Genomic DNA, 16,205 nt, shown 5'->3' with positions numbered 1-16,205 from the left:
TTTGTGGTGACCTCACAACTAGATCACTGTTCCTGTTCTGTAAGCAACATTTAACTGATAAGACTGATTCGAATTTGTTTGTGAATATCCTTTTTGTAGACTTTATAAAACTAAGCACAATTATTATCTTTTTAAAGACTTAAAAATTTTCTGTCAATCAGAAAAATAACCCCTGATTCCTTTCCAGTTTTCATTTGAACTTCTCCAATAATTAATCATAGTAACTGCTTTTGCTATATTATTTTATAACTGTATCTATATTTTAAAGATCTTTGTTATGAAAGTAATTTATGTTTATTGTTAAAAACCATATAAAATGATTTAAACGGTATAAAAAACAAAGTCTCCTATGTCCCCCCTATTCTTACTCTCCAGTGCTGCCATAGTTAGCAATTTGGTTATATGCTTTTAGATATTTTATAGGCATATACAACCATTGACAGATATGTTCACTTTTATATGTTTATATATGTTCTGGCCGGATTTAGAGGTAAAATTCATGTAATCGAGAGGAATGAGTGGGGTATAGATTCTTTGGTCAGTTTTATACTATTTTTTTTTCTTATGAGTGAGCTGACATGTAAGAATTTGGGGAGCAGATGACTTTATGCTACATCTTCTGCAGGAAGCCAGGAGGCATTCTCTATGGGCATTGAGAGAGAATCCATATTCTGTGGGAGTCCAGAGGAAGGATGCCAAATCCATATTGTATGTCATAGAGTCAGTAAGAGCCACTGGGAAGAGGTTATTTCCAAGCTGAATTTTGCAGGGAGATCAGAAAAATATTATTTCAGGGTGGAAAAAACAGTACGTAGAAAGGCAAGGGATAATAGTGAAGGGGGGTATTCCCAGAACTGCATGTAGTTTATCACACACTAGAGTAGAACATGGCCAGAAATGAAATTGGAGGGATAGGCATCATATACAAATAACCATGTTAAAAAAAAGAAAATTAATGGAAGCCTGAATTAACGAATGGTAATAGGTATAGAGAGGAGGAAATGAAGCCCCAAGTTGTAATTCTTGGCATCTAACTGAGTGACAGAGAGAGAGTAGACAATGGTGAATCCCAGTGATTTGTGAAAGTAGGTACAAAGTTGTGCTCTTCCCAAAGATGGAGGGCATCGGAGGAAGAATAACTTTGCACATGTTTGTTTTAATTTGGCTACGGGATAAGTGAAGAAGCCTAGTATTCAGCTGAAAGGTCTATCCTGTAAATACAGGTAGTTGAAGTCAAGAGTATAGATGAGGTCATTCAACTAGGGTGTATAAAATAAGAAAAGAAGTGAACGTGGGATGGGACCTAGGAACAGCCAATATATTAGGGACTGACAAAGAAAGATGGTGGACAGAGAGAAGCCAGAAGAGGATAGAAAGGTCATGAGAGAGTATTGTCAAATCCAAACAAGAAAGCCTCATGAAGGAGGGAGTGGTCAAGTGCTGCAGAAGTAAAGAGTTCCAGAGGGCTGTAAGGATTTTACAGTTGACTTGTCTTGTGTTTAAAAATCCCACTCTCTACTCATGGAATCCTTTCCTTCTAACATGTAAAGACAGTCTATGAAAATCACAGAGGCTGCCATACTGGGTTAAGGAGGGCCTGAGAGCTGAGCTTTACCTTCGCCTCTACCAGAAGTCTCTATGAACACTTAAGAAGGTCTTTTTACTATGTTGCATTACTTAGTTCATCTGTGACACGGAGATGAGTAATAAAAAATACTCATATTAAATACATAGAACAAAACTCTTTTTGTGAGTGGCATATTAGCTAATCTTATTTTAGTACTTTTTAACATGTCATTCACTGTGCTATGTGGGTTAACTCATTAAATCCTCACAAGAGTCCTAAGGCATGAGTATTATTATACCACCATGTTAAAGATGAGAAGACTGAGGTTTAGCAACTTACCAATGGTCATACTGCTGAGCTGGCCCGTGACTATGGCTTCTATTCTAGAACCTTCGCTCTCAGCCTTCACAGGGACATGGCTGTGATAAGGAAGATACCTATGCACTCCCCCCCAGTTGGTTATCAGTAGTGTGCTGTGCAACCAGGTGTAGTGAAAGGTACACCGGTTTCTCCTGGTTATTTAGGTGCCACATTGTTGGCAGAATGAATTAAAATTTTAAGTAATATTCAAAAAATAGAGAAGCAGACAAACATGCAGAACAATGAAGCAGCAAGAGTTTAACAGGGAATATAGTCAAACTTTGACCATTTAGCCAGAAACAAGCAATTCTGTGCCATGACAGAAATTCAAGTTTGGTAGAAGTGAAATTCTTGTTCTGTTATTTGCAATGAATGTAAGTCCTGAAGATAAGATATGAAAAGGAATACGGGAATCACCGAAGGTTTGATTGTGGAGATACGACTGAGCAAAAGGGGCAGGGAAAAGAAATAGGCTGACAGGCAGAGTCTGCTTATTTGCAAAGGATAGAAATCACAAAACGGTGCCTTCAAGGGAAGCCTAAACCTAATTACCTTTTTTAATAAGAGAGAATGTGTTTAATAATAGTTTACTGCTCTACAGACTGCTGGGCATATTTAGCAAAGCAGGAAGATGTCATCTGTCTTGTCTGTTATTATTGGAGATACATAAGAAAATAAGAAAGCCATTGGAAAGACTTTTATAGAAAAAAAAGGGGGAGGGGGTATTAAAATTACAGGGAGCAATAATACCAGGCCTATCCTATGGTCCTACTGACCTAATGGGGTAGAGGGAATAGAGAGAGAAGATTAGTAACGTATCTGGGCATCTAGTAAAAATATCCCAGTGACTTCATCCAAACATTTTTGTAAACATCACCTCATCAGTCCCAGAGAGTTCTACAGGAAACAAATCTAAATGCTCCTCTGCTGTTCTAAACATAGCCAGTCAGCCGGCATATGTCTCGTCTGTAAATACCCTCTCTTGCTTGGAAGTCTTTATTTTAATATTTCCCTCCTAAAGAAAGAGTTGCTGAGCATATGCTATCTTTGTTCAGGATCTCTGCTTTAAGGTCTGAACTGCAGTCTTTCTATTTTGTTTTCAACAAAAATAAACAAACAAAACACCCTTCTCCCCACCATCTCTAATAAGTTCTTTATGCAATAAGATGTACTAATTGCTGAAAGCTTGCCAGGGTCAAGTTACTAAATATTGCTCTAAGTACTATAAACCACTGGAGTAGTTAGCTAATGATTTTTCTTTGACACACGGTGCCAGAATTTGTAAAAATAATTTATTTGCCTTATATAAAATTTTTTTTCTAATAACTCAACAAGAAGCAAAAAATTTTAAATCATGTATGGGTAGAAAGTTTTCCAGTATGCTTTTTAATGAACTAAACGTATAAAAGTGAAGCGTCTGGTAACATGAGGAGCTAGACTGATATCATAGTTTTAGTTTTGAAATTTTCTAAACTTTCCTTTAGCCTAGTTTCTTTTAAGCCCTTCAGGAGCATCCTAATTTCCTCAGTCTGGGTCATTGGACTATTTAGAGTTAAATCTCTTATTTCTTCCTATCACTTTTTGATAGTTTTGATTGCTATTATCATATGTGGAAATTATGATTATGACCATAATCATAACAGTAGGATGTTTCCATAGATATTCAGCACTTAGGCATTAACAAAACTTGGCATTATAACACTACGTGATGATCTATGTGGTTTGAAATATGCTATAATGCTGTCTGAATGACGAAGAGGAATATGAAATGCTGCAAGGAGTCTGTGCATCTGTAGCTCACCCATCGTGTCCTTCAGCTGCATGGGAAGGTCTGCAAAAGAAAGGTGTACCTAGTAAGACAGAACAGGGACACAGTTCATGTGCTCATACAATAAAATAACCTTTGTAGGTCAGGTTTGGAACTTAAAAAATAGGCAGGTCCAGTAAATTTCATTGGCAAAAAGTAGGTACAGTGGTGCCTCCCTTAGTCCTTTGAAGTTGTTTCTTGTCCCCATATTTCTATTTAACATCATTCCCAATAAGCCCACCCTGGGTGTATGTGAGGGCTAAGTCACCCTCCTGGACCTTCTCTTGCTGGAAGGATGATGAGGACAAAGGAAGGAGCATCATCGATGGCCTGAAATATTTCTGATTTGTAAAATATGATATGTTCTGAAATAACAGTAATATTTCTTTTTATTTTAATGGTTATTTTTGAGAGAGAGGGAGAGACAGAGAGAGAGAGAACAAGCGGGGTGGGGGGAAGAGACAGAAGGAGACACAGAATCCGAAACAAGCTCCACGTTCTGAGTTGTCAGCAGAGAGCCTGACACAGGGCTCGAAGTCATGATCTGTGAGATCATGACCTGAGCTGAAGTCAGATGCTTAACCGACTGAGCCACCCAGGTATCCCCAAGAACAGTAATATTTCTGATCATAAATTTTTCATCTAGGTAGTAACACCCAGCAGTTGAAAAGCACTGATCAAAAATATCCTCACAATACACATTTATATATTTATATTTAGATTGTGTATTTATCCCTTTTGGGGATAAACAGAACACCTCGTTCATCTATAGAGATGTTTCTACGAGACTATAATAGCCTCAAGGACAAGGAGCATGTCTTGTTTATTTCTGTATTCTCTTGGTGGTTCTCATAAATGTTTGCTGAGCCAATGTGTAAGGTTGGCATTGTTATAATTCTTGTACAGCCTGCATATTACACATACAGGAAGTCAAGTAGATACTAGCATAACTTCTACATTTTTTTTCACAGATGAAGACGGCAGTGTGATCTGTTTGAATTCAGATGATGCTATGTCAGTTGCTTTAATGGAAACCAAGAACCAAGAAGGGTTAAACTATATGGTACTTGCTACAGAGTGTAGGCAAGGTGAAGAAAATTCTGAGGGTCCTCTAGGCTCCAAGGAATCTGAATCTTGTGGTCTGAGGAAAGAAGAGAAGGAACCACATGCAGACAAAGATATCTGCCAAGAAAAACAAGTGGCTTACTGCCCTCCTGGCACGTCTGAAGGCCTGGACTATGCCTGTCTCACTCACAGTGGATATAGAGATGGGTCTGATTAATAGCTCCATTTGGGAAATGCAGGATTGAGATAAACACTCCCAGTAAGTCGTTACTGAAAGAAAATCCTAGTAGAACGATAGAAGTTGTGGTAGTCTGTGACTCCTAATTAACACTGAAAAGTTCCTGAATTCCTGAATTCTTGGTTCCAAGAGCTCTTTAATTTCAATTGTGGCAATCCCCATAACAACTGCCTAGCCTTCAGCAGAATCCTGAAGTGAAGCACTAAACATTTGGAAAGTTTAGGAAGACTCAAGAATCTGGAAGGAAACTGCTCTCCTTCTCCCCTGAGGTTCCTTAGTCCATTGCCCACCCTTCAGTCTGCGCTGCACCAGGAGCATCCTGGTTAGATGGTGAGAGACAAAATAGCTATGTTCAGGGACCTGAAGGAGGAGGATGAAGAACATGCCCAGGAGGCTGACTGAACTACTGATTATCTCAAAGGGATGTATATATACCCATGAGGCAATGACTAAATAATTCTACACATACAGAAGGAACCAGCATCTAGGACTCAAGAAATCATCTGGAAAGCTATTACTATAAAATACTGTCTTTAATGACTTTTCTACAATACTTTGTATTTTGGAGGCTTGGAACAGCAGCATTAGTCATATTGAAAATAGGACCATGAAGATGGCTCTAAATCCTAAAGCTTAGCATTCCATGGTCTTTGAGTCCTATAAAACTAAGCTCTGTGATTGTGTGCTGCTATGAAAATTAGCTAATCTAGAGATCGCTTTAATTTGCCGTATCTATCTTCCCCATAAAATACTTAAGATTACATTTAGTATCAATTATACTTAAAATTAAATAAATGATTATATGATGTTATGCTCTGTGATTTTTAAAACTACATGAAATAATAAATATCGAAATGAGAACTATTAAAAAAATTTCTTCAGAGAACCGCTCTGATTTAAAGCTAATTCTTTTCTGTTCTGTTCTTTTCTTCCTCTTCCCCCTCCCCTCCCCCTCTCCCCCTTCCCCTTTCCCCCTCCCCCTCCCCCTCCTCCTCCTCCTCCTTCTTCATTTCCCCCCCACAGTTATCCATTTAAATCTGAATGCCTCAAGTATTCTAGCAGCAACACTAATGAAAGCATTATGTATGTTATTATTCCATTGTAGTATACAGGATGTTTGCTAGATATAGTAAACAATTCGATTATAAAATTTGCTGAAAACTACTCCTGGAAGAGGATCGTGTATCCATTTCTACCTTGGATAATTCAGCTTGTTGCTTACTGTCTGAGAAGCTGCACAGATGTTTGGCTATGTGGTGAGGAACACAGGGAAGTCAATGAGTGGATTCTTTGGTGAATAGCCCCCAAGTAAAGGTCCAGGATCTGTAGGCTCTGCTACATCTGTTATTTCACTGAATGGGGCAGGATACTTTCTGTCTAATCTTCTGATGTTCTAATGGACATTTATCATTCTTTTTGATAGACCAGAATATGACACCCCTTCCCATGTTGGGGAATTCCTCCACCGTTATCTTCTGGGAGGGAGCTATGTTCCATTTGCTTCCCCAAGATCTCTTGCAGCAAGAAGGCAGGCATGTGACCCCCACCACTCAGACACACCCACCACAAGCTTCTAAATTGAGAGGTAAGGAATCAAAGAAACAGGGACCACAGTGAATCTTCCCAGGTTGTGGTTGGTGGCAACTGCAGCTGGTCTCACTCTGGCATCCGGTGTCCAGGGCCAGGAGAGTCTACAGAGCAAATCTGGAGGCTGGTGCCCCTAGCAGCTGGGGTAGGCAGATCAGACTGGTTCTGCTGTCTGCTTTGAGCCAGTGATCCTGGCTCCAGGTTGGCTCTCAAGCCCTCCCAGGGGTTCTGTGAGTTACCCTCATATCCTTTTAATAAATGCTTTTCTTCTAAATCAGCTGGAGTCTGTTTCTGTTGCTTGCAGCCAGGACTTTTGCTCTGCCAGTGGCATGGAACTTTATTTTGGAAGACATCAGAAATGTATAAAGAATTGGATTTTCAGTTTATGTACTAACAATTTGGACAACAGAAAAATTGATAGAATATCTGAAGGGAAGAGCCCATAAAATATCATGTTTCAGCTTGGATATAAATGTAAACTAGTAGATTTTTAAATAATGTATAATGAATAATATTGGTAGAAATATATAATGCAAAATAAAATAGTGGCCGAAATCTCATACGTTAGATTTATACAGATAAAAGTGATAAAATACAAGTGTTGATATTGAAAACTATGTAAGTTAATTCTGGAAATATTAGACTTTGTAATCAAGAGGAAAAAATTGGCAATGGCTAAAAATAGTACTTGTTAAAATTATTTTTCACTAAAAATTAATGGAAGAAATAACATCTTTGTGATAAATATTTTATCTGCAAAATATGACTTGGTAAAAATAATGACTCCCAAAGGCAAAAGGCATAATTGTTAAAATACAATAATAGAAAAGCCAATCAATATATCTTTTATTTTAGTTTATTCATTTTTTTTCTTATTGGAGCATAATTGGCATAAAATATCCTGTTAGAGTCAGTCACATGTCATGATGATTCAATATTTTTATACATTACAAAATGATTCCCACCATAAGTTCAGTTACCATCTGTTGATACACAAAGTTATACGATATTATTGACTATATTCCCTACGTACATCTCCATGACTTGTTTACTTTACAACTAGTAGTTTGTACCTCTTAATCCTCTTCACTTATTTCACCTGCTCCCACTGATAACTAACAGTTTGTTTACTATATTTATGCATCTGTTTCTGTTTTGTTTGTTCATTTGCTTTTGTCTTTTGGATTCCATGTATAAGTGAAATCATATGGTGTTTGTCTTTTGCTGTCTTATTTCACTTAGCATAATACCCTCTAGGTCCATTCATCTTACCTACATTTTGTTTGCTTATTTATTGATTTATTTAAATTTGTTTTTTGAGAGACAGAGAAAGTGAGCAGGGGAGGGGCAGAGAGAGAGAGAGCAAGCTCCACAATGCCACCATGGAGTCCAACCCGGGCTCGAATTCACGAACTGTGAGATCATGACCTGAGCCAGAATCAAGAGTCAGATGCTTAACAGGCTGAGCCACCCAGGAACCCTGTCTGACCTTCACTTTAAATTGTTCAAGGAAAATAAATAATTCATAAGGAAAAGTAAGTAGCAAGTGAAAAATATTGTTTGCCAGAGAAAAACAGGCTTATAAATATAGAGAACAAACTAGTGGCTTCCAGAGGGGAGGGGCACAGAGGGATAGGTGAACTGGATGAAGTGTAATAAAAGGTACAGAAAAGAAAAGAAATACATATTGTTAATGATTTAACATTGCCAAATGAACAAAGATTTACCTAGGTAAAATTAATATGTTGACATAATTCTGATGAAAATGTTTTACTTAAAAAGAGCCTGCCCCTGGGTCCAGATGCGCTGTCTGTTGTTTACCCATACTGGTTTTGCCTGGCCTATTGGAATGTCTTACCTATTTTCTTCTTGTCTAAATCCCAGTCATCAGTTAGGATCAGCTCATATGCCAAATTTTTGGAAGGGCTTGTCTCTCACTCCTTCTCTTCTCCCTCTCAGAATTACTGTTGTCCTTCTTGTCTTTACATCTCATTTAGCAGTAACCACATTTATTTCCATCCAATTTCTATGTATCTTACCAACTTGAATAAATTGCAAACTCTCTGAAGTCAAGGTGATGTCTTTTAACCCTTTTGTATCTTCTCTAAGCCAAAATAGGTGTTCATGTTTAATGGATTAATTGATTGATTCTCTCATCATCCTTTTACAACACATTTCACGACAAGTCTTTACTTGTAGCTTTTAGAAAGGATGCCAGAAAATTGGTCTAATGCCAATGGGGAATCTAGAGGATTCTTTTGATTCTGAGTCATCTCCCTAGACCTAGATAGAGTATAGAAGTTATGAGACTGCTTTGTCATTCATATCAGACTTAGGCAAGGCCTGAAATTCAGGAAGCCTGTGAAATTATGGTGAACATATGCTAAAGGAGACAAAATTTATTTTGCCACTATCATCTTCCCTGTCTCAAACCCACCTGTTATTCTCATAATGGAGTGTGGAATAAATGTTAAAGTGCTCTTGACTTCTCTTTGACCTTCTTTCCTTGGTAAAAAGAAAAAGCCCATCTAATTTTTCTTTTTACAGTTAGTTGATCAGGGCTACAGGGTGCCTGAACCAGATGGCTATCCCAATCCTTCCAGGCTTCTTCACAATCAGCAGAAGAATCAGGGGGCCAATAAATACCATCCAAACTCTACTGTAAATATTTTAGGGTATTTCCTTTCAGCTTGTTTTGTTTCCTTCCCCAATGTGAGCTTGTGTTCTCAGCTAGAGTAGTTGTTCTATCTCTTCTGTTTTTGTTTTTGTTTTTCATTTAACTTGACTGTATATGCTTTCCCCCTTGCAAAATTTTTTTTGTAAATGTTTCTAATTCTAATGGTTGCATAAAATTTCTTAGGATGGATATGTTGTGGTTTATTGCTCCTTTGTAGATCTACTCATTCATTCAATCTTTTTTTAAAGTTTATTTATTTATTTGAGAGAGACAGAGACAGCACAAGTAGGGAAGGGAGAGAGGGAGATAGGGAGAGAGAATCTCAAGCAGGCTCTGTGCTGCCAGCACAGAGTCTGACAGAGGGTTTAGACTCATGGAACCATGAGATCATGACCTAAACCAAAACCAAGAGTTGATACTTAATTGACTGAGCCATCAAGGCACCCCACATTCAATATTTTTTAGTGCTTACATATAGCAAGCATTGTTATAGGCACTAGGAATAGAGTAATAAACAAAGCAAAATCTCTGTCTTAATGGAGGTTATGTTCTAGCATTCTAGGTGTGGGAGAAGACATAATGAATAAACAAAAATATATATGACAACACACCAACAGTGTCTTACACTATGATCAAGTGGAATTTATTCCAGAGATCCAAAGATGTTTCAATATTCACAAATCAGTCAATATGACACAAAGCATTAACAGAAGGGAGGATAAAAATCAACAGATGCAGAAAAAACATTTGACAAAATTTGACATCCATTTATGATAAATACTCACAATAAAGTGACTATGGAGGGAATGTACCTGAACATAATAAAAGCTATTTATAACCAGACCACAGTTAACATCATACTCAATGGTGAAAACACTTTTCCTCTAAGATCAGAAACAAGACAAGGATGTCCACTTTCACCACTTTTGTTCAACCTAGTATTGGATGTCCTAGCCAGAGCAATTAGGCAAGTAAAAGAAATAAAAGGCACCCAACTTGGAAAGAAATTAGTAAAACTGTCACTGTTGGCAGATGATGTGATATTATATATAGACAACACTAAATACTCTATCAAAATATTGCTAGAACTAATAAACAAATTCAGTAATGTTGCAGGATACAAAAATCAATACAAAAAAATCTGTTGTGTTTTTTACACGAATAACAAACTATCAGGAAGAGAAATTAAGTAAATCCCATTTACAACTGCATCAAAAAGAATAAGATACCTAGGTATAAATTTAGCCAACGAGGTGAAAAACTTATATCTTTAAAACAACAAGACATTAGTGAAGCAAATTAAAGAAGACATAAGTAAATGGAAAGACATTCTGTGCTTATGGATTGGAAGAATTAGTATTATTAAAAATAACCATATTACCCAAAGCAATACACAGACTCAATGCAATCCTTACCAAAATTCCAGTGGTATTTTTTTACAGAACAAGCAATTCTAAAATTTGTGTAAAACCAGAGAACTCCAAATAGTCAAAGAAATCATACAAAAGAACAAAGCTGAAGGCATCATGCTTCTTACTTTCAAAATATTACAAAGATATAGTAATTAAGTATGATATTGGCACAAAACCAGACACATAGATCAGTGGAACAGAACAGAGAGACACACATATATGGTCGATTAATTGATAACTAAGAAGCCAAGAACATACAATGGAGGAAGGACAGTCCCTTCAACAAATGATGTCAGGAAAATTGGACAGCCTCATGCAAAAAAGAATGGAACTTGATCACTATCTTACATCGTACACAAAAATGAATTAGAGACTTGAAAATAAGACCCAAAACCATAAAACTCCTGGAAGAAATCATAAGCAATAAGCTCCTCGATATGTCTTGTTGATAATTTTTTGATACTGACACCAAAAGCAAAAGCAACAAAAGCAAAAATAAACAAATGGAATTACATGAAAGTATAAAGCTTCTGGACAAAAAAGGAACCCATCAACAAAAAGAAAAGAAAACCTATTGAATGGGAGAAAATAATTGCAAATCAAATATCTGATAAGGAACTAATATCCAAAATACACAAAGAACTCATACAATTCAATAAGTAAAAGACAACCTTTTTAAAAAAAATGGGTAGAAGAATTTGCAATGACATGGATGGAACTAGAGGGTATAATGCTAAACAAAATAAGTCAGAGAAAGACAAATATCATATGATTTCACTCATATGTGAAATTTAAGAAACAAAATGAGCAAAGAGCAAAAAGAGAGACAAATCAAGAAACAGACTCTTGGGGCACCTGGGTGGCTCAGTTGGTTAAGTGCCCGGCTTTGCTCAGGTCATGATCTCATGGTTTGTGGGTTCAAGCCCTGTGTCTGGCTCTGTGCTGACAGCTAGCTCAAAGCCTGAAGACTGCTTCAAATTCTGTATTTCCCTCTCTCTCTCTGACCCTCCCTTGCTCGTGCTGTCTCTCAAAAATAAATTTAAAAAAAACCAAAAAATAAAGAAACAGACTCTTAATTATAGAGAAGAATTGATGGTTAACAGGGGAGAGGGGTGGGGGGATGGGTGAAATAAGAAATGGGGATTAAGGAATGCAGTTGTCATGATGAGCACTGGGTGCTGTGTGGAATTGTTGAATATTGTACACTGAAAACTAATATAACACTGGATGTTAACTAACTGGAATTAAAATAAAATCTTTGAAAAAAATGGACAGATCTGAATAGACATTTTTCCAAAGAAGAAATATATAGATGGCCAACAGGTACATGGAAAGATGGGAAATTATTAATCATCAGGGAAATGAAAATCAAAACCACAATGAGATATCACTTTACACCTGTTAGAATGGATATTATCAAAAAGCAAGAACAAGTGTTGGCAAAGATGTGGAAGAAAAGGAACTCTTATACATTGTTGATGGGGATATAAATTGGTACAACCCCTATGGAAAAGGGTATGGAGGTTCCTCAAAAAATTTAAAACAGAACTACCGTTTGATCCAGCAATTCTCTTCTGGGTATTTATCAGAAGAAAATGAAAACACTAATTGGAAAAGTAAGATATATGCATGCTTTGTTCAATGCAACATTGTTTACAATAGCCAAGATATGGAAAGAACCTACATGTCCATTGATGGATGAATGTATAAAAAATCTGTGGTATATATATATGTGTGTGTGTGTGTGTTTGTGTGTGTGTGTTTGTGTATGCACAATGGAATATTGTTCTGCCATAAAAAGAATGAGATTTTGCCATTTATAATAACATGAATTGACCTTGAGGGCATTATGCTAGGTGAAACAAATCAGACAGAGAAAGACAAATATTGTATGATATTTCTTCTATGTGAACTCTTAAGAAAAAGAGAGAAAGAGAAAACTCAAGCTCATAGATACAGAGAACAGATTGGTGTTTGTAAGAGGTGGGAATGGGGAACCAGGAGACATAGTGAAATATTTTTGGGGGGAAGGGTTTATAGAAGTTGAATAAGACTATTTTTTTTTACAAAAGTGAATTTTTCAAAACTATAAAGGGAATGAGGACAAGAAGGAAACAGCTTTATCAGTAAGGATTTTTTTAAATAGAAGAAAATTCTAAGAATGTACATTTGATGATAAAATGGGAAATAAGTTTGACTTGAATTGCTTTCTTACACCATATTGAGGAGAGTAAAAAACTCAAATTAAAAACACTACATAGCAAAAGAACATTTCCTTGCTGATATTATAGCTCACTGTATGGTCTACTATTACCTTTCCTCTGAGTGGCAAGGCAACAGAGAGCAATAATAGAGAGAAGAAGCAGAAAACAGCTGGGAGTGAAAAAGAGAGAAGTCACAGTGGGAAACCTACTATTAGGGTCAATTATTATCATTCAACTAAATTATTTGATTTACTCTTAAAAATATCGTTTTATGTGTTCAGTATGTTCTCCTTAAGGTTTCATATTGGTCAATATTCTGAGGCAGAGAACAGATTCCACTCTAGACATTTTGAATAAAAGGATTTACTACAGCATATCAGATGGCTTTGCAGAATGATTGACATGGTTGAATAGAAGTCTGTAGGATGAAATTTCAGAATCTATTTTCAAGTCTGCTTCCCCCTACCATGATCAGGAAGCTGCTTGTCAAATTCAGAGACATCCCTTCTTGTGTATATAAACACAGGGCTGCCTCAGTCGGAGCTGCTAAATTAGCTGCAGTTATTGGTTCTGGAACAACATTGCTATCCTCCAATCAGGATAGCATGTGGCATCATGTGGCAAAATCAGGGAGCTTCAGGGTCCCACATCAGGCCACCTTTTCTAGAATCAAGAAGCTGTTCCAAACCAACAAACCTCAGAGACAGAGTATGGCTGCAGAACTATGCCACATTTGCTAGAACACCCATTGATAAAATACATGCCCAACACCCCATTTATCTCAGTTCAAATTTCAAGTCTCATGTGATTGCCTCTGATATAGAATCCAAATCAAATTCGGATCACCAGCTGAACATGAACTGGAGAAATGTTTGTTTTAGTTTTCTGTTCTCCACAGAAAAGGGAAGTTGAAATAGAAGATAGGAATGCATATTTTGGGCCAACCCTCCATAACTGCATTAGACTTCATTCTAGCTTCTCCACATTCATCTTTGAAAAGCTCAACCTCTTTTTTGTTGTTATACAGAGAATTATGTATTTCATCCATCTTTGAACATAGTCCCAATAGTCTAGAACATTTCCGCTGTAAGTGCTTAATAAATATCTATTTTATTATATATGTATGTTTATGAAAAACATATATATGATATGTCAGAGGATGTTGGGTGCTAATAGAAATATGAATCAGGGAATGAGACATGGCTAGAGGGAGAGAAAGTGAGGTCAGTTATTATTTTATGTATGATAGCCAGGGAAGGCCACTTTGATAAAGACACAGCAAAGACCTGAAATAAATAAAATAGTAGTCATATGAATATATTGTAGAGGGAAAAGCAAATTCAAAAGCACTTCCTGAAATGGAAACATGCCTGGCCTGTGAAAGGCACAGCACCAAGATCAGGAGAGACTTGAAGGAAGGGCACATAGTGGTTATATCATGTAGGCCATTGTAAGCCATTAGTGAGACTTTGGCCTTTTTCCTGCATGTGATAGAAGACATGGAAGATTTCTGAACGAACAAGAGATATAGCATGACTTAGGTTTTGAAAAGATGTGTGGAGAGAAGCCTGGGAGTAGGGTGGGGCTGAGAGGTAGAAGCAGGAAAATCAATTAGGAGCTGTGATCCAGCAGGCAAGAGATGATGATGGCTTGACCATGAAGGTGCGGAAACAGTGGTCAAAGTGCTGGACGTAGTTGACTTTGAGGTTTTTGGAAGGCTTTGCTGATGAATTCGATAGAGGGTACAAGAGAAGAAAGCTTAAGATGTTAACCTGAGCAGTAGGAAGAATGGAAGTTGTCACTGACTCGGGTGCAGGAGACTGCAGGAGAGCCGATCATGTTGAGAGGCGGGTGGCAAGCAGAGGTTAAGTTTGGGGTGTGTTCACTTTGAGATGGTTGTTAGACATCTCTGGGGAGAGGCCAAGTATGCAGGTGGAGAGGGATGAAGAAGGGGGACTCTCAAGAGTTGTCAGTTTGTACAGAAGGCTGAGACCAGCCAGGAGACGGGCTCAGCTCAGCCAGGGCTTCATGTAAATAAGAGAGAACATCTAAGCATGAGTCCAGAGTCACTCCATGTTTAGATATTAGGGAGCGAAGGAAAGACTAGCAAAGACTGAGAAGGAAGACTAAAAAAAGTGGTATGAAGATCAAGAGAGTGGAATCCTTGAAACCAAGTAAAAAACGAGTTTGAAGAAGGATGGAATTATGAACTGTGTCAAATATTATTGATAGGGAAGATAGCCATAAGCACCAGTTTGGCCAGGATAGTCCCAGTCTATGCCTTCATCCTCGATTAATTACTACCAGTATCCTTTTCACACTTAAAAGTGATCTCATTCAGACCATAAATTATATGGTCCCCTGCGGTGGACATAGAGGTGTGGTGTTGAGATCATCTTTCAAGAGAACCTTCTATAGGGAGCCTGGCTAATTGACACCTCCAGCTGATGTACTTTCAGATCTACTGTGACATTTATGCCAGGTCATGCTTCCCTCAGTCCATTTCCCTCTAATGACTGAATATGGAGAAGTACCAGAAATGTGCCATTCATGCCCGATGTGGACATTATTGGCTACTAACAGACCATTTTGACTTGGGAACTCCCTTTCAGTCTAGCTGAGACTTTCTCAGAATTGCACTGTCATCTGAGGTTCTTTTCTATCCAATCCTCCTTTCTCTCTCTCCTTAAAAGGTGTCAGGCTAAGTGGAAACCTCTGAAACTTCTGTCCTCCTTGTTTCCCTCCCCTCACTGAGTCAAAACAAAGTCATGTAAAAAGTTGAAACTGAGGGGATGACAGTGGTTAGTGCCATCGTTAAAGATCTGAAGGCTGCAGGGTTCAAGGCTTCTATCATATCACCATTTAATTCACCAGAGTTCCTACAGAAACTGCATGGCTCCTGGAGAGTGACACACATACCAGGAGTTAAATCAAATAGAGTTCCAATTATAGTTGCTCTGCCAGATGAAGTATCTTTGTTAGAACTTATTAATAAGGTCTCCAGTGTGTGGTATGTGTCTTGGCATTTGCTTATCAGAAAGTCTTAACTGGTGTATCACTCTGTTGATGAGACAGGTAAAAGGATTAATGAGAACTGATCTTCAGATTTAGACCTATGGAGCTAGCCGATGACCTTGACTGTTGTGTATGTAGGAAGCGTCCTTAGAGTGGGTAAAAGGAAAATGAATAATTAAATGGAGGGCGCAAGAAGATGACTCATATCAGGTGTTTTGTCATTTAAAGGGAACAGAGAAATAAGTGGAAGGAGATGGGCTTAAGGGAGTTGTT

General features: G+C 37.6%; 1 protein-coding gene across 1 annotated transcript in view; it reads left to right on the top strand.

The window, feature by feature from the left end:
* Positions 1–5,848, top strand: part of ROS1 (ROS proto-oncogene 1, receptor tyrosine kinase) — a 104,040-nt gene extending 98,192 nt beyond the window's left edge. Inside the window, exon 43 of the mRNA XM_029945461.1 lies at positions 4,706–5,848. Coding sequence (XP_029801321.1) covers positions 4,706–5,016 — 311 coding nt within the window. The 3' untranslated portion in view covers positions 5,017–5,848. The remainder of the gene's footprint in view (positions 1–4,705) is intronic.
* Positions 5,849–16,205: the final 10,357 nt, after the last annotated feature.

Source organism: Suricata suricatta, chromosome 7 (genome assembly GCF_006229205.1).
Source record: "Suricata suricatta isolate VVHF042 chromosome 7, meerkat_22Aug2017_6uvM2_HiC, whole genome shotgun sequence".
Classification (NCBI taxonomy): Eukaryota; Metazoa; Chordata; class Mammalia; order Carnivora; family Herpestidae; genus Suricata; species Suricata suricatta.
This window is presented reverse-complemented; position numbering and strand designations above follow the sequence as displayed.